The sequence below is a fragment of the Pavona decussata genome, unplaced genomic scaffold, assembly GCF_977016875.1.
Source record: "Pavona decussata unplaced genomic scaffold, jaPavDecu1.1 SCAFFOLD_134, whole genome shotgun sequence".
Taxonomy (NCBI): Eukaryota; Metazoa; Cnidaria; class Anthozoa; order Scleractinia; family Agariciidae; genus Pavona; species Pavona decussata.
This window is the reverse complement of record NW_028145547.1, coordinates 4,567,297-4,585,968: the sequence shown is the minus strand read 5'-3', so window position 1 is coordinate 4,585,968 and position 18,672 is coordinate 4,567,297. Positions and strand designations below refer to the sequence as shown.

General features: G+C 38.6%; 2 protein-coding genes across 4 annotated transcripts; both read right to left on the bottom strand.

Moving 5' to 3' along the window:
• Window positions 1-273: 273 nt before the first annotated feature.
• Window positions 274-4,837, bottom strand: LOC146467867 (uncharacterized). Of its 3 annotated transcripts, none has more exons than XM_085125532.1 (7): window positions 4,760-4,837; window positions 4,192-4,281; window positions 3,320-3,414; window positions 2,472-2,606; window positions 2,244-2,309; window positions 1,647-1,715; window positions 274-995 (listed from the first exon to the last, which is right to left on the bottom strand). In XM_085125532.1, exons 3-7 carry the CDS (start codon window positions 3,411-3,413, stop codon window positions 688-690), a joined length of 672 nt encoding a protein of 223 aa, XP_084981658.1. In that variant the 5' UTR covers window position 3,414; window positions 4,192-4,281; window positions 4,760-4,837; the 3' UTR covers window positions 274-687. The 3 variants fall into 3 exon arrangements, with proteins under 3 accessions (XP_084981658.1, XP_084981659.1, XP_084981656.1); XM_085125533.1 differs by having other exon boundaries at window positions 4,699-4,781; XM_085125530.1 differs by lacking the exon at window positions 4,760-4,837 and having other exon boundaries at window positions 4,192-4,325.
• Window positions 4,838-4,958: 121 nt separating this feature from the next.
• Window positions 4,959-18,534, bottom strand: LOC146467866 (stabilizer of axonemal microtubules 4-like). The gene is made up of 13 exons (XM_085125422.1): window positions 18,385-18,534; window positions 16,637-16,865; window positions 15,490-15,646; window positions 12,788-12,901; window positions 11,622-11,682; window positions 10,775-10,887; window positions 10,516-10,587; window positions 9,987-10,088; window positions 9,257-9,360; window positions 7,677-7,761; window positions 7,035-7,129; window positions 6,452-6,616; window positions 4,959-5,699 (listed from the first exon to the last, which is right to left on the bottom strand). Exons 2-13 carry the CDS (start codon window positions 16,858-16,860, stop codon window positions 5,618-5,620), a joined length of 1,374 nt encoding a protein of 457 aa, XP_084981548.1. The 5' UTR covers window positions 16,861-16,865; window positions 18,385-18,534; the 3' UTR covers window positions 4,959-5,617.
• Between the last annotated feature and the right edge of the window lie 138 nt (window positions 18,535-18,672).

The window sequence follows — 18,672 nt, the reverse complement described above, 5'->3', positions numbered from 1 at the left end:
GGTCATTTTTGCCGTCCGCGTTTCACGTATACGCAATGCTAAATCTCTCTATTGTTTGCAAAATTCGTCCTGTAATAACAACATTGTGTATGATTGAAGTCTTTGGAACATTTCTGTGCGTTTTAATGAGCGTTTTGGGGGTTTTCGTACGCTAAGAATTAAGGAGAAATGCACCGGTCGCCATCTTTTTCAGTACGATGGATTGCAATCGAAGATCGATGCCGTGAAGAGTTGAAAGGAAACTTGGTAACTGTAATGTCATCAATACTATGCTTGGATTTTAATTTCCTTTTTTATTATTTCTTTCAATATGTCATTCAAGGGTATTTATGTTACAAATATCAATTCAAAGAAAAACATTCATTTCCATGTCGCGGACTCTTCTTCTTCGAAATAGAGTACTAAAATAAATACTAAAAACTAAGTTGTTCTTTCAATGGGTTATACGAGTAACTAAATAAGATCAGAACACGTTTTTCTCATTTGATGATCCCAGCAAAAATATAACTACTCTGCGATATGTTCAAATGGTGGCTAGCTGCTGGTAGCTAAACTAAACTGGGAATTCATGCAGTGTTCATGTAAAGGTGTTCAGAAGCTACATACTTTCTAGCACTTACAAAGGAAAACGTACATGCAAAAGCAAACAAGACTTGGATGTTGTTTTCTTGCCCTCTACTTTGATATTTAATGTTTCTTAGGAGCAAAACAGCACCTAAAATCGCACGAAGGTAGGCAGGCTTTCTGGCAACTCGAGTTGCATACGCCTGCTGTTTTCCTGTCTTTCTTGGTCGCACTCTTTTCCTTTTTTGTATACTTTTTAATCGTGCTTTTCTTCTTCTTTGCATGTTTTTTTATAGTACTCTTCCTTCCCAGTTGTTTCTCGAGCCTTTTCACAGTTTTTCGTGGTACATTGTAGGGTGGAGCGATACAGCATACCAGGAGGCATCGCTGTTTACAAAGAGGCTTACAGGAACCCCACGAACCTTTTGCTCCTGGGGAGATAGATCAGAAAAGATGAGACAGATTAGTAGTGAACAAAGAAAATGATATCACTGAGTCAAGCTGAAAAGACAATTGGAGAGGTTTGATCATTGAACAGAACCAAAGAAAGAATTTGATTTCATATACTGATGAAAAGTAGTCCATCTTTAGAGTCCCGCATTTGCTTAAGGTTTGCTTTACTTCGCTCTGTGATTAGACTAGCAAACTCGCGCCACTTTCTCAACCAGTTTTATAACCAAAACCATAGTTATTCCCAGTCTCCTCTACTAACTATGCCAAAACCCTACCAAAACCAAAACCAATCGTGACTCAGTCGCCCGCGTTTTTCCCGCCCTTGGCACCAGTGACATGTATTTGCTTCGAGCCCTGATTGGCTCATTGCGTTGTTTGCGCTTGTTGTGATTGGCCAGAGTGATTACTTTGGGTTTGCTTTTGCGACTACTCAGTTAAACACCGCTTTAAGGTCCAATTTATGATTTGTCCCATTTCAGTCGTGTTGAATTTAATTCAAGCCCCAGAAAAATTGGCAAAAGTTGAAATAAATCAGCCCAATAACGGCACAAGCAACAAGTGATACGCTTTACTTTGAGAAGGGAATGGCTAAACGTTGAAAAGAATGTAGGTTGGACTGATTTACTTACTCCTCTTTCTTATGTATGCAGATTCCAACACCTTTTCTGTTTCTTTGTCCGACAAACGAGTCACATCAACTAGTTGGTGCAAAGAGATATCATTAGCATCATCACAAGCTTTAATGATTAAGTTTGTCTGGAAATTTACTCAGGGTTATCAGTACGTATTCCGTGAAAAGCCTTCAGTCGAGTGTTAAAATAACTCGCATTCACTGAGGGTTTGCTTTAGGTCATTAGTAACGTTTTTGGTCAAAGAAAATAAGTTGGGGCTTTTGTCCAACCAATGCCGAGAAGTAAACCAGAACAACTCGTGCATCATCTGACTGACTCGCAGCCAGTACTTGGCTTGATGACAGTTACATGCATGTATTAAGTTCGAGTTTTGATTGATTCATAGCCGCATTGTATGTGTATGTGTCCAGGTAGGGTTGTTACTTAACTTTATCTTTTTCCTGCGAAAGCGATGATTTTATGATAGTCAGGCTGACTTTTTGTGTTTTATTGTCCACTATTGCAAAAAGGAAAGCTGACAAGGGAGGCTTGTTTTAAGCTTTGTTTTAAACTTTAACTCTAGGGATGAATCAATTCTACATTTATCTTACTTACACTTAAATCCTTTGACAGAATTTTCAAGCTTTTCTTTAGAATTTCTTTTGACCATGTTCACTAAATCTGAGGAAATTAATGTAACATTAACAGCAGAAAAATGCAAAGATCAGAAGTTAGATCAATGTTATTCTTTTCGTGCAAAACATGAGTAGTTGTAACTGTTTATCAAGCTTCTAAAATTGGCTTTATCAAATTGTATTTGTGAACAGTTCGTGTGGGACTTACGTTCAAGTTTTTCATGCGCTTCTTGTCTTTTGTCTCGATTCTTTGCTGAGGTGTACGCCATGAACGTCGATTTAAACTGTTCTTCAAGTTTTTTGATGGCTCTTGTGGTTTTCTGTTCTATGATGTTTTCCATTTCTGTGTATTAAAACAGATGAACGCTTATTTTATTTTTAGCTGAAATTGGGGGGGACTTGACGGAGAAGTTCGCTTGTAGCGTGAAGCTAAACCTTTTTGTCTCAAGCCTCTCGTACAGTTGGTGGAGCGCCAGACTACAGCGTCGGGGAGATCGCGGGTTGGAATCTAGTCCAACACCCAAAATCTTTAGTAATTGCAGACGAAGGCTCTGACCTATTCTTTTTTTGAGGGTGGAGAGGTTAGGCAACTTTTTTTCTACCCAACTCCAATAATTATCCCTTGACGAAAGGCGTTGTATGGATTTTCTTTCGCTAGTTTGCGAGACATTTATTTCCTTTGATACGATTTGACGCCGATTTTACTCTTCTGAAAAAGTTTTTTGGCGTTTGCCCTGAACCCCGCCACTTCCCAAAAATCAAATCTTTCGTCCCCAACCTTGGTCCCTAAGGAGTCCTGGCTTTGACCACACTCAGGTTCATGCTTCTTCTTTCAGGGGTTGGGTGAAAGAGATATGATCAACATGGATTTACAGCTGTTACCAGAATGAGTGTACCACGATAGGCTGACGTCCCGATGAAAACGCGTTACATAAGCACCTTCAACATTCGTTAATTCGGTGTTATGTATATTATGGCGTTAACCTGAGGCTTTGCCGTGATAAAATTTACTCTAGCTATTCGTAACATAAGCGGAACCCTGTCTTAAGTTAATACCTTTCATATTGTCGTCTGGCTTGGATTCGGCTAATACTGCTTGCAGGTGTGACGCAAGCAGCATCGTCAAACATATCCTCACAACTCTAGCCATTCTACAGAAAGGACTGTTAAAATAAACCTTGTTAGAAAGTTCGATAACATCGATAGAATCAGCACTTTAACAGCAGCAATATTTAATTTTTTTTTTTGGGGGGGGGGGGGGGGGCTACTGAATCAAACACGAGAAATTGGGTATTGAGGTCGATTAAGCTTGAAACAAATGTTGAGATTCATTGGTGTCCAACAATCCTTTTTCAGTGAAGTGATTACTGCCAAAATCCTGAGATAAATTACTGCTAGTCCTTCATTCTTCTAGACTGAGGCAAATGAATCTGGAATCACCTGTTACACGGTCGACACTCCGTGAATCGTTTGAACTCTAGAGGGCATTTGCCATTTACTGAGCTATCCGGTACTGATGCCAATGTCGACGGCTTTGGGTCTGACCTAGCGTTGTTTCAGGAAAAGTCCAGAAGTCCTTTACTTTAACTTTATAGTTTCTGAATCAGGCGTGTGCATAGGATTATTGGTAAGAAACCACGGCTAACAAAATCAATACAAAATACGTCTTTCATGGATAGACCGCAACACCAGGCCACAACAGCTCAGTACTGAATTGAGATCTAACTTTTATTGAGCCTTGACAGTTAAGCAATTGGGATTGTGATCCAATGCTTCTTGAAACTACATTGAGCTTTCCTGCGCAGCAAATAAAAATCCGATTCTTCACTGGGTAACTGAAAATTGAAAGAATTCGTTTCGAAGAGATATAACTAAAATAGCAATGACTGCAGCCGAACCTTACAAAAACAAAAAAAACAATCGGTTACCTTCAAACCTGTCGCCAAACACAAGAAAATCCCTCAGTCCATTAAAAACGTCCTTTTGTAGTTTATGGCGAGTTTCTTGGTCTTTAATCTCTGTTATGATATTGATATAAAGCAAAGGGAGCTAACGATTCCATGTCATGCAAAATAATAATAACTGATGCGATTTGATTGGTCAATAGTAAACGAGAACAAGAAGTCAACTTTCGCCTTTTTGACAGGTTGTTCAAAACAAAAAAAGGAATGACTTCAATGTGTATCGATAAAACTAAACACACTTCTGGCAAGAGAATAATTACAGGACAAAACGGGGCTGAGAGAATTATTTACTCTCTACAAACAAGCTAAATATTTCAACATAACAAAGAAATTCTTGAGAATATGGTTTGGACCAATGACGGGTAAGGTACGATAAACAACAGGTACAACTCACTAACTCTCTCCATCAGCCGGTGCCTGACTTGGACAGCGGCTTTGAATAGAATAACGTGACGATATAAGTTTTTTAACCTCCCATCACGCTGCACTATTTTTAAGTGGACACTGCAATCTGATTCCAGGGTAGACTTACCACAACGCGACTTCTTCAGATAAAGACGAGAAACAGTCGCCTAGGACTTCGCGAAAACGAGCTTTTAAGGAAGTCGAGCTGCAATGGTGTCCTCTTTCGGGAGAATTGCACCAAAAAAAAAAAAGAAAAAAAACAAGCAAAACTGCCAGGAGGGTGTAGTGGGGATTTATTTCCGAAAGGAAAAAGGTCAAACAGGAAATCAAAGCATAAGAATTTTATTGATTTTTTTCTTTGTCATACACCAGTAGTTATTTTCGATATTATAACAGTCACTCAAACAAAACTTACATTTTTACATTCGTGTAAAACTGGGGTGGGGATTTAGTTTTCTATATAATGTCTTATAGCAAACAAAAAAAGGCTTTTATTGTCTTTATTTTAATTTCTTATAGTCATACTACGATATGAAAAATGTTAGACGCAGTTACTCAAATAAAATATTACGCCCTCAGGACGTGTGAAATTAAAAGTTTTTGATTGATTCCCACCGGAGTAGTGAATCAAGAGCTGTTGGATAACAAAGTGTTCCGGCTGTGATATAAGATCTAGTCACGGTTTCCTATTTTACATGACATTATAAAACGTAGCGTAACTGAAAAAAAAATCTGTCCTAGTACATTCCGTGCTTGTTTGTTGTGGATTTTATAAAACTAGTTTAAAGCATGTAGTTAACGTTAAGTAACTAGATAAGGATTTCTCAGGGAAAATACGACTCGTAAATTATTTTTTACGCTATTATTGCACGGTGAAAAACAAGGATTGCAACTATTAAACAAATAGTCGAGACAGGAGCCAGATTAAGTTCTGGCAACTGTGTCCAGTTTTGGCAGCAAATCCATAGATCCATCCAACAGCTGATTAAGCGGTCATTGCAACAGCGGTATGCAGCTTGGCGTCATGCGTGTGGTCATCATAGTAAGGATCTCTTGCTTTTATGCTCCTGTAAATAAGAACAGAAATTGAATGAAATTTTGGATTGAGCCAAGTAACGATAATCCATTGACGCTGTTCAGTGAAAAGAGCACCTTGACCAAATTTGAGAGTGTTATCTTTTAGAATGATGAAGAGGTAATTCTGTGAAGTCTGAGATTTTTTACACAGTTTGTATGAAGACCGGCACTGTTTGTCCGTCTCTTTACAAATATCCGTAGAATTTCTTAACTTTACTTCGTTATTTTAAAAGAAAACGTTCTTAAACTTGGCCAGCAGCAGCAGCCAGTCAAAAGTTTTGATATCAATTAAAAATATTAACTCCCCCCCAAAAAAAGAAACTCTGTGGGAGGGGGGAGGGGGAGAGGGGTACTCAAAAGTTTTATATGGGAAGGCCCCGAAACGAGTTCCGAACCCTTACCCTTTTATACGCCATTTTTGAAAGAAAAGATAGCCCTTTCATACACCTTCTATAGGAAATGGTACCCCTTTCACATACTTGCCGTGGAAAAATTGAATCCCTTTTCGTTGGGTCTGTTCTAGGCTAGATTACCAGCCGCTGTTCGGACCCGAGGGAGCGGCGGAAATCGAGTCTAGGTCTGTTCCTACCCTTTTCTATCCTTCAACTTGTGAAAACCCTACTCTCCTACCCGTCCCCTCTTCCTCACAACCCGCGGGATGCGGGTTTTTTTTTTAAGTCCACATCTTTCTTGCCTTTAGTGAGGTCAAACACCCTTAAAAAGGCAAGTTATCTGACTATACCTGGCGACATAAGGCTTTTGCCAGCGCAGTTCAGCTGTTGTGTTGATGTCTGGTCCCAGAGTGTGTACACTCGTTCCCTTAGTGAAGCCATTTGGCAGCTGAGTGAAAACGTTTCCTTCAGTTCGACCCATGCGATCGTCACCTCGTGGGTTCATGTCATAGTGTCTGGTAGAAAAAAAAGGTAGGTGTGAGAAAGAATCAATGCAACGATCTGTTCATAAAATCTCAGATGGCGTCAAGAAATCCGATCAAACTTTGCCTATAGACGTTGGTGTTGTTTTACTTCGTAAATCTTCTTCTACTTTGTAAATTATCCGTAATTCAGCCTATTGGCTGCCAAGGGTGTTTTGATAAACTATTATCTCTCTCTTATCTCTGTTCTTGTTGTTGGCAAGACCTCTCTGTAATTTGCATACGGCACACCGGCCCCGCGGTATGAACAAGTTTTTCTTTTAATAGTCTAGCTATGGATGGCACTAAAAACGGACTTGTTCTTGCATACACGAGTCTGAAATGAGCGCTGTAAAAGGTATAAAAGGAAAAAATACGCACAGCTGGTATTCTGCAGGTGTTAAATACATACTTGGCATTGTAGTGAGTGTCAAATCTTCTGAGTGAGGCTGCAGTCTCGGCTGTTTCAAAATATTGGTCGTTGTTTTCACTGTATCCTGTCAGCTCCTGAAAGAGTCAAATCGAGATGGTGTACATGTAGGTCAAAACACAACACACATTCAGTTTCTAGCAGTATACGACTTAGCAGGCCAGGGCAAGTAACCTACTTTAACGTAAGACTTTGCGTGGTCACCAGAAGTTCCAGGAATAACCAGAGAAAGCTGGTTTAAAGGGTACAGTTGTGATAGTTTTATGCACAATTTAAACAACACAAGTTAAAGAATTGAGAAAGTTGAGCTTTCTGCACCTTTACTTTCTAGACTGCAAGCAGTCGTCCTTTTCCCCTCAGATCACGCGCACAAAGTGATGGTTAAAATATGCAAATTAGAAGAGAGAACTACCAGGGATTGAGAAGAGAGAAGAAAAATTCTTAGATCCATCGCGCGTGCTAAAGATCTGAAAGCTCCTAGGCTGCGTGCGCTACAGAACTTAGGAGAAGAAAGTTTCAGTTATTTTATTAACTAGTTACTATGTGTCTCGTAATTGCAACCATTTTCTTCCGCTAGTATTTTCGATTCCCTGGTATTCTTTTCTTTTATATTTAATAACATACCTTTGTTCCTACGGACACGTTCGCCAGTCTCTCTGCTTCAGTTGGATCATTTCTCTGTTTTCCTTTGAACGATATCTTGGCAATGCTAGCAAAATGGAACAATGATTCAGGCTAAATTTATCCACAGCTCATTTAAATAGGGTGGGGAAGGGGAGGGAGGCAGAAATCAGGATAAAACAGTCATTTCATTCCCACTTATTCCAAGGAAGCTGATCATTAATATGGAAATTCTTGTTGCTGATAGTTTTGGACAACTTTCACCGGCTATGATTAAAATACAGTGACTAACTTGTATATGCATGTACAGACTTGGTCATCACTACGTTTTCAGGATTTTGTTGATGGCTTCCCCTTCTCCGATTAGAGAACCCCTGTGAGTAATACCTACAAATTCAGTTTTAATGCAAGAACTATACCAGAGTGAAACTCACTTCCGGCTGAAGTAATAGTCCAACCCCGGGGGGGGGGGGGGGGGTACTCCCCTATATGGGCTATACGGGGACGTGCCGCTGGATAGGGTATGGTTTTTGGCTCCTCTGTCCTGAACAGGGTATATAATTTCAAGCGAGTCTGTCCCGGACCCGTCCTAGACAGGGTATGGTTGCAAGACTGTCGTCGAGTATATGGCAATCCGAAATCAGAGACGTTAGTCTGCATTTATTTTAGTGAACAATGCTTCACGTCAATTGAGTTTCCTCTTAAGGTTCACCGCTGTTAATGTGAAATTTTGGGATTTTTCGCCATCACTTCTAGGAAGTGTATTATTTTATCTGTTGTGATTGGTATTCGCGTTTCAATGCATGGAACATCACGTCTGGTAAGTGACAGTGGGCCTTCAAATGTTAGTACTATTACCAATAAACACTTGTGTAACACAAGAGCTAGATGTTGTCCTTTGTCCTAAATAGGGTCTTAAAATTGAGGACATTGTCCTACACAGGGTAGGTATTTAAGGTTATTTTCGTCCTAAACAGGGTCAGGGTTTCAAACCCCCAGCGGCACCCCTATACCCAAACCCAAACATGGGTCAAGTGCCCCCCCCCCCCCCCCCCGGGAGTACAACCAAGTGTTGAAGCATGCAAGCCCCATCTCACTTCTTTTAAACCCCGACAGTGATTTTAGTTAGTTATTTTTGTTCTTCTTCTTCTTTTCCTTTGATATTTGAGGTGATGGGTTTATCCCGTTGCAAATTATCCTTGTAGATGTAGATATAGATCCGCAAGCGAAACCTGATCAAAGGGACCCCTTGTTTTCACTGGGAAAATGGGATTTGGTGCACTGCCCTATTCCTGTGGGAATGGGATTTGTAGCCCCCTGGGGGTGACCTGGGTTCTAAATCGTTTTCGCGCGACTTTCGCGCTAAAATATCACTAGAGCCCAGTCTCGTCCCAAGCAAAATGGCGGACGTTCAGAGATGAAATCACTCAAAAGATTCATTGTGCAAATACAGTGTAGACCAGAACTTTCCTCTGTACAAAGCAAATATTACAGAAAATACTGTGGAAACTAAGAGAATGACGATCTCGTAAAATAACTGTGGAGTGTAAGGCAATTTCAATTATTTTACATGAAAATTGTACCTCGAGAAAGTGTGCGGGTCCGCCATGTTGGAATATTCTGCAGGATCCATCTTTTTCATTTTCTCCTGGACTCGAGGATGGAGGTCACCGAGTTTGGTATACTCCTGCATGGATAGCACATAACAAAAGGAACAGTTCCCTTGACGGTGAGTTACGTTTATTGTATCGTAAGTTAAATTAAAGCAACAGGTCATTTCCGATGGTAGTTTGCGATAATTTACAGAGAGAAAGAAACTTCGAAGTGTTAAAGAACTGAACAAAACTAAATGAGAATGATGTGTTATTCAGTGAATGATACAGGCATACTCGAAAAAAATAAATCATTTTATCATTATGCATCGTAAAAAGTACGATTTATGCTTCTGGTATAAAAACGTTAAGTTGGAAAAATGTGTGATGCTGAAAAATGGCACGGAACGAACACGGGCTCAAATGTAGGGTCAGGATTTGCTGGGGATTGATTGTTTGAAGAACCAAGTGGTAACCTCTCCCTGGGCACAACTAACCCATGCACCTTTTTGGGCCCCTGGAATTTCAGTTTAGCTCCATACTTTCCTTCAAAACTTTTGGCTTTTGATACCCCCCCCCCCCCACCCCCTCAACCACCTCACCCTCAGAATTTCCAATGACCTTCCATGGGGTGTGTATGGATATTTTCTAGAACTGCACATTTGAAACAGAATTCTTAATGCATACAAAATCAGTGGTGTGAAGATTAAAATGCACCCACCTGTCCTACTTTTGAATAGAAAACTGGTCTTGCTTTTGTACCATGAGTAAATCCTGTGTTACGTTCTGACCCATGAGACAAAATAGGGAGTTTCTCATTTCCCTGTTGAAGAAATACAGTATTCAGATTTTCAGGAAATGGCATACCAGGTATCATTCAGTTAATTACCCATCTACAAAATATTTGTCCGTTCAATGTAAAGCAGTAGCTTCAGATTTTGGTTTTCAAACTTAAAATATTATTTTTTTTGTAAGGATAAAGTAGTGTGAAATGCTTCTTGTCTCCTAACATGCAAATCCTCAGAACCATGTTTTTGTAATTTGACATTCAATAATTACAGTGAAGTTTGTTAAAGCAAAAAGATACAAAATTATATAAAAATTCATATGCAATATACATGTACTTGTACATAATATTTTGTAAAGGTCATATTCCATTGTGCTTCATTGTAGTTTTTGAAATTGCTTAAAATAATTATAGCTGAATAAAATAATAATAAAAAATTATATATAAATGCATGTGTACTTACGTGAAGATATTCCACAGGGAGAAAGTCTCTCTTCATGATACTATAACCAGTTGGTCGGTGAGTAAATCTTGGCTGAAATGAAACATTGCCATAAAATGAATAAGTAATTATTATTATTAAATTAACAGCTATTGACCTGATCTGCTTTCTGGCTTGATAAAGACTGACAGATTAAATGCGTGTGTCTGAGCATCTTTGACTGCAAGTTTCATGTGCACTTTTCTTTCTTAATGCTTTCTTTATATTTTACATTCCTCACATCTCTTATTCCTTGATGAGCCTCCATTGGGTAGAAAGTGATTGGCTCATCACTGTAAGCATGGGTAAAGCCTGATCCTTCCTTGTATCCTACTGTTTTCGTTGAAGTGTCCACTAAAAATCCAAGGTAGAATGGAACAAATTGTGAGTTAATTTATTCAATACTACCTACTAGGCCAGACAACTTTCTCCTGTCTGGCCTAGGAGCTCAGTCGGTAGAGGAAAGATGATCAAATCTGGAGGTCATGGGTAATTTGATTCCTTCCCGAGGTCAAAGATTTTTTCGTTGCCTTGTGCAGTCTCCCATTTCCTTACTGGGGCTAACGCTCAGTGGGAAATTCGTGGGTTTACAGTAGTTAGCATTTCAACATACACTGCAGAGTTAATTCTCTAATCCATCATTTGTGTCCTTAGTGCTAGCAACACAACATTCATTCTACTAACAGTGTGTGCAACCAAGATTCAATTGGGAACTGGATAATATTAGGTCTTTGCCATTTTGCTTTGAAAAGGGGAAAAATTTTAGTGGTTAGGGCTGAAGATTGAGTGCAAAAAATCATATATCTTGGTTTTTTGTAAGGTTCTAGGGTTTGATCTTTAGAGTATACTTGAATACTCCAACCTAAACTTTAATGGGTGCCCATACCTGGGGTGACAGATGGTAAATTTGAGACTTTGCAAGATGGCAAGATTAACATTTTTCTGTTAGCTTGAGACTTTCTTAGCCTTACAGAAAAAAATCATTGAGACTCCAAGATGGCTTCACACAAAATATTGAGACATCTATATTGTTTGAAAGACCATGCACCACCCCTCATACCCACCCCCATAGTATTTTCAATACTTACTTCTCTGACTTGGGTTTCCAAGGAAGCTGGTGTGGTTTTCAGTAGACATGTAGCTGGGCCCCTAAAAGAAAAAAGAAGGAAAGGAACAAAGGTTAGAACACTTTTTTTTGTATACACTAGACCCCTGGTATTTTAAATCTGAAAGGTGTATAGGTATTACAGACTTATTTGCAGATTATCAATAAATTTGTTTATCAATACAGTAATTGTTTGTTGTTCAAAAATAATCTGTTACAATTAAACAAATTCTGCATGTGCGAGACCATTAGTGGTTGTAACATGCCACTGCTATTACCTTGAAGGTAATCATGTATGCACATGCTTTAATTATTAGTATAAAAACTCATATTGTTATTGTGTTTTACATGTATGTTCAATAGTGTTCCATATTGTACATAGCATGTGCAACTGGAGTTGGGCACCCAACATTTGACAACCCAGTACTGGTCTCATGTAATAAGAATATTAAACTAAGTTAAAATATGATGTACATGTACTTTACAGTCAATCCAGGTCATGCGTAAACAGTATTTCCAAGAATGAAATAAACATTCGAATTTCTCTTTGTAATGTCCGATGTGTGAATGGAATGTTGGACATTTCTCTGGAGATCGTTCCGAAAAAGATGCATTAACTGAAAAAAAGATTCAAAATACTTGGAAAACAATTGTTATTCTTGAAATATTCAGTTTTGCAATGTAAAGAAAAATTCATAGGCTTATACCGTAAATAAGCTAGGGAAATTTATACAGGAACTCTGAAATCTCATTGGCAAGTTTCAAAACTGACATGTAAATTTCAAAACTCCGTTCAAATTTCAAAAATATTGTTCACGCTTGACCTGGGTTGACTGTAATTTATACTGGGGTTTAATTATTTACCATTACCGTCCAAGCTGTGACCATTTGAAGTGCAGTGGCAACTAAAATGTTGGTCTCTAGAGGCAACCTGAAAATTGCTTTAAGTTGCCAAGCTAATGCTACCAAACCTAAAGAGTTGGAAGGTTGTGTACTGACTTCTGAATCATTATATTCTTTGTTTATGCAATAATTGTATCCGAGAATATAATTAGACACAATATGCAATACTGACAATGTAGTGAGTCCTGAAGTCCTGAAAGGTCATATTATAATTATTAAAATGTCATTATAATTATTATAGCGTACATGGAAGGCATTTTCCCTGGAGATAGGATCCTTCTGTTTAAGAGTGTGTAGCAATGGACGGTGGAATGGATAGACTGTTCCCCTAGTTCTGGTGTCGACGTGTACATCACTCACCTACCAAATACAAATTGTTTGTAAATATACACATGTATACAAATATAAGGAAGACTGAGTGAATAATTACTTTGAACTCTTTGTTGCACAATTGTAGATGTGTGAAGTAAAACTCACATCATTAAAGTACATTAGATGTCTTTGGCCCGGTTCATACGTCGAACTTTACATGAGCCGAACCTAATACCTATTAAGGTCGACCCAAATAATTAAGTTCGGCAGTTGATTCAGATGTCGAACCTAATTCAAGTCGAACTTAATTAAAGCTAAAGTGAGAAAGTAGATTTTCGTGGTCAGCGGCTGTTGTTTTTACTCAATAAGATTCAAAATGGCGGGAAAGATGAATTCTGACATGGAAGAGCTTGTTTGGTAAAATAATAAAGACAGGCCAAACACGGCTCCTACTGGTCGAGATAGGAAGAATATGACCTTCAAAGCTAATTTGCTCTTACGAGTACGTCTTTCAAAGATCTCCCTTTTCTGTACGAACGTAAGGAAGGGTCTTTGTAGATCTCCCTTAGCAGAGGCAGATTTTCTATCAAGTGTCATTTACCAGGAGCCATAATCAGGGATGGAGACCGTAACGAGATGCCATTTTGACTTGTGGGCCTGTCCTCATGTGTTGAACCCAAAAAAAATCTATTTTTAGAAAAAAATTACGCCATAAGCGCGTGCGCGCACGCGTGTCAACGGCCAGGATCGCGCGTGGAGAAATTGAAATTTTTTTCTACCCGTTGAAAATGGCGTCCAAATTTTAAAATTCTGCCAGGAAATATCTCCTCAGTGTCCACATTTAAGGAATTAGACTCTCACAAAGAAAAGGTAACAATTGAAAGAAAACGGGAAAAGTTGGACTAAGCGGCCTATTGATCACGTGACTCTCACAGTATAGTCATAATCAAAAAGGCGCCAAAACGGTGGCGCTGCGTGCATTGCTACTGTTGAATGAATGAAAAAAGCTTTATACACTCTACGAATATGTACTCAGACAGGTAAGGACTTTTTTATCTTTAGTGAATTTTTTCTCAGCTGCTATCTGTGTCACATATAAGGTAGTAGCCCCACGCAAATTTGCGTGTATTCACGCGGGTTTATGACGTGAGGAGGGGGGGGTATTTTTTCTAAAGATAGATTATTTTTGGTACAACTCATGGGGATGCGTGGACCCCGTGGACCTCCATCCCTGATTATGGCTCCTGTATTTACTCATCTGAATTGTTTTAGGTTAGGCACAGAAGGGCGATATTCCATAACAAACCTCAAAATGTTTTTGCGGGTTTTTAGTTTGTTTTGTAGTGCCGACATTCTTTCGCGGAGGTTGACTTCTGAAAGAGTTTTATTAACCTCTGTTGCGTAATCTCTGTTTGAATAGAGTGATGTTCTCTTCCAATGTTGTTTTTGAAGATTTTGTTCTGAGAAGTCTTGACGCTTCGCCTTTGATATAGCCTGTATTGGAAAGTTTCTCTCGGTCTGAAGTGCGTGTGCACTTCAAGAAAAGATTCTTTTTTTTTTTTAAGATTCGCATCTCAGACAAGTATATTCAGTTGTTTCGAAACAAGAAGAACAAGCACATTCCTCTTTTCCCGCCATCTTGTTCAGAATGAAGTCCTTTGAGCACATGCCAAGTCGATGGAATGCACAGACCTCTGGGATAGATATAATTTATATAATTTATACGTAACGTATGCATTTGGTTCGGCACATGAAAAGTTCGACGTCTGAATCGAAGTCGATCTTTTGCCGTTCTATTCGACTGGCGCAGTCGAATAGAACGGCGGGTCGACCCAAATACAAATCTGTCGATCCTAACTGATTCATACGTCGATCTTTACATGCGCCGAACCAAATGATTAGGTTCGGCTCATGTAAAGTTCGACGTATGAACCGGGCCTTTAACTTTGTAAAACCGTATTCTTTGTAGGACTCTAATCTCCTTTATCGTGGTAATTTAAAATTTTTAATGCAAAGCAATTTACACTGCTGGAAAGAGCACCTTAAAATAATAATTACAGTAGTAAAAAAAGGCCACTAGTTCTGTTAAGTCTGAAAATTTTATAGAGGGTTGTATGGAAACGGGTAAGTTTTGCCCGTCTTCAAAGAAACATCTGCAAAATTCCTTAATTTATGGAACTTTAAAATTACTTAAAAATTAAAATTATGGAAATTTAAAATTACTCTCTACAGGTGTATATCTTTGCTATTTTAAAAGTCAAAACTCTCAAACTTGGCGTTTTTGTTAATTTCAAGGTGCTCCTTCTTCCTTTTATAATTGTTTTTTGTTATCCAGCCTACATTATACATGTAAATTTTAAATTACCATGATAAAGGTCTATGGAAAAAAGTAAGTGAGGCACAATTTTGATCAAAATAATCAAACTTGGTCTTTGTCTTTATGGTATACATGTCAGATGATATGGCTTATGAGAGACCTTTTCTGAAAACCAGAAAAGGTCTAACTTCAAGCATTTGAAGGCACCTTGTGCTTGTGATGAACGTGTTGACATCTCAAGCATTCCATGTTCAATTAGTAAAATAATCTTGGCATTGGAATTTTAATGTAGTTAATAACTGTAACTTAGTTTGCTGACCTGTTTGGATCTTGGCACAGTAACGGGTATGTCTTTAACAAATCCACTTGTAGCTGTCATGTACAAGCCTCTAGAGAAGGGATCAATACCACTTGATCCTTTGGAGGGCAAAAAGTGTTTCTTGGTAATGGTTGTATAGTTGTCTCTCAAGAGACGACTGCAAATCAAGAATAACAAATGATTATTTCAACTTCCTTGCAGCAATAAAAATTTAATGAGTTCAGTTGAAGGCGAGGTGAATACACTGAGTGTTTATATTTTGAGGAGCTCACCACAAGTATTTGAAGGCAGATGCATGTGCAGTACTTCAAGAACAAAATAAAAAACAAAACAAAAAACTCTGGATACGAAATACCCATATTCTAATTTCCATCTACCCATAATTTCATTAGCTCATCTTTTTATGTACCTGACAACGTTTACATGCATTTCACTCCTGAAGGTGTATTGTATTATATTGTATTTCACTCAGATTGATTTTTGTGCTGGCACAGAAATCCATCCCATATAACATCCAAAAAAATGTTACAACAGAAGTTGTTGTTACGTGTATACTGAATAGATCTTTGCAAGAACAAGTCCATAAAAGACATGGTTTAGTGTGCTGATATATTGACCTCATCATGTTATGCTTGGAGTGGCTCAAAAATCAATATATTACACCCTGTACCTGTAGGAGGTAAAAATCTCCAGCCTCAATACTCGAGTGTCACAGTTTGTGCAATTTAGCCCGCTGGTATAAAACTCCTGCCAAAATGGTAACTTTTTGTGTGTGAACAAACACCCAATCCCAGTTGGGCTTTGTGTTGGCTCAAGAGCTATTTTTAGATACGGTGTAAACATTGTGTATGTCTATGGAAATATTGTGATGACAGAAAAAATAACTTAAAGAACTGACCATTTGACAAAAGTCCAATGTGCTAACCACTTAACATTATTACACCCCAAGTCTTCCCCTCCTACTTGACCAGCTTGCTTGATACAAATTAATGTACGTAGCTCAATTACTAGAGCACTGCTGCACCAGTATTGCGGACTGAGGTCATGGGTTCAAATTGCATTCAAGCATGATTATTTTCAGGCTTTCTTTTTTATACAACTTCTCAAGTACATGTAAATTGTCTACATTACTGTAATGTTTTCTTACCCCATAGCTGGGTTGTCCAGCTCATCCAAACGGCGACTGTAATACACTCCTGGTCTAAAATTGGATTGATATCCAGTACCAGAATGACGACCAGTCCTTGGAATGAAGCCCTCCTGTCCATAGTGAGTTGAGTATTCTGTGCAGTAGAACTTCATGACGCCAACATCTGCTCCCTTGCTCTGTAAAATGTGGGCATTTCCTGGCCCATATGGGAGACGTCCCATTTTTGCTGCCTTAAAAGTAAGGGAAGACCTGTCATACATGTATGTTAAGCCTGGAACTTAAATATGCTGCCGGAGTACATGTACAGTAATACATCTGTGATGCAATTGCTGGCAATATTCATTTTAAGTCCCAGTGAAGCCCTAGTTTTCTTTGCAACATACCACCAATGAATTGAAAAATATTGCTTTACACCTCGTATGAGTACTCTGAAATTAATGAACTTTGGCACAGATTTACCACTTGAGTATCGCAGAATACAATCTCATTAAATATTTTCAATGTCAGCATGCTGGAAAAAATCACCAACATGCCTGCAAAGTTGAACTTGAGCCAACTTCCCAGGCATGTCAGTGGTAAAGACCTGGGCCCAGTTGTTCAAAGTCCAATTAAGCTAATCCAGGATTAACGTGAACTTTGATGCGAGTTTAATTAATAATTGATAAAGATTCTCCCAAAAGATTTTTGTCCGTCAGTTTTGCCTTAGACTTTTCTTAACCTTTAGCTTGAAATTAGCCTTTTAAACCATTTTAAACGAGCAAGATGAAAACCTCAATTAACTTTTAATCGTGGATAAGCGTTAATGGGCGTTCAAACAACCATGCCTTGTTGATGATAAGATTTGATGACTTGAACCTTAACTTTTTGCTTTTAATAAAGCTTATAAAGCTTGTAGGCTTTGTCTCAGATCTAGATTTTGAGTAGTAATTCTTTTTTCATACACGACCTTCGCATCTCGTCGTCTCTGTACTGCTTAACATTGTATAGGATTATTAAAACAATTTGGGATCTCCTCGAGGATGAAAACAATATTGTTTACCAACATTTATCCTACCACGAATCTTGAGTAGCTAGACTGCACGTTAATAGAAAGGAAGAATGTGTGTTATAACATAGCGCGCGTGCATCCTAATCTAATTCCTATTGGCGTCATCATGGTACATTTCTCAACATACGCACGGCCGTGCGTCCATCCGATGACGTGTGCAAGTCAGATGGGGGAAGCATGCCCGCGCTATGTTATAAAAAACTTTCTGGGGAGACAACACCATAAAAAATGTATATTTATAAGAGCTTGTCGAAGTTTAATGAAACGTTAAGATTAAACTGATATGAGAAACCACTTTCACCTTTCTTTTTATACAGAGAATTTTGTAATTTATCACGAACAAAACCTGTTTTCCAGGAATCATTTACTTTATTTTCATTATGTTATAAAAGAATTGGTTCATGCTTTTAGCTGTGCGTATATCGAGTTATGGATGCACTTGGGAAGTTTGGAGAGCACTCAAGAAGCTAGAGTTGCTCTCGGCGTAACTCTTACGCTTCTCTCGTGCTCTCCAAACTTCCCGCGTGCATCCATAACTCGATATACGCACGCTAAGCATGAACCAATTCTTAACTAGAATGAAACACTGCATTAGTCGTATGCATATAAATCTTTGCGCATCGTTCTACAATCAACATTCGCAGTCAGTTGAATAAATAGGAAAGATAGAAAGAAACCAGGATTTCGATTTACGTACCGTTAAAGAAAGTCTTCGTTATACCAATGCTCCGAAAATATTTTGTAAAATGTTTTTCACTTCGAGATTCTTTCAGCCATTCTTGAGTACAACAACGCGGTTACCAAGGCGATTAATGTAAAGCCGCTGGTCAAATGTTTTGCACCGAGGAAAGTGCTTCGTTGCGTGATCCGTGACACGTAACGGAAGGCTCTCAAGTCTGTCAGCACATGTCTGGGCGCACAGGAGTCATATTTGATGGAAGTAAATTTAAATTTACTACGAAAATGCACGCCAAATTGATTTTGT

Bases quoted from the DNA above. Each gene is read 5' to 3' on its own strand.
- LOC146467867 (XM_085125532.1), bottom strand. From the start codon at position 3,413: ATGGCTAGAGTTGTGAGGATATGTTTGACGATGCTGCTTGCGTCACAC. The intron at 1,716-2,243 runs GTAAGTAAGATA...TGCACCAACTAG, and splicing joins TTCTGTCAAAGGATTTAAGT to TTGATGTGACTCGTTTGTCG. The intron at 996-1,646 runs GTAAGTAAATCA...CTATCTCCCCAG, and splicing joins TGCATACATAAGAAAGAGGA to GAGCAAAAGGTTCGTGGGGT.
- LOC146467866 (XM_085125422.1), bottom strand. From the start codon at position 16,860: ATGGGACGTCTCCCATATGGGCCAGGAAATGCCCACATTTTACAGAGC. The intron at 10,588-10,774 runs GTGAGGAATGTA...GTTTCATTTCAG, and splicing joins CTCATCAAGGAATAAGAGAT to CCAAGATTTACTCACCGACC. The intron at 5,700-6,451 runs GTATAGTCAGAT...TCTTATTTACAG, and splicing joins CAAAAGCCTTATGTCGCCAG to GAGCATAAAAGCAAGAGATC.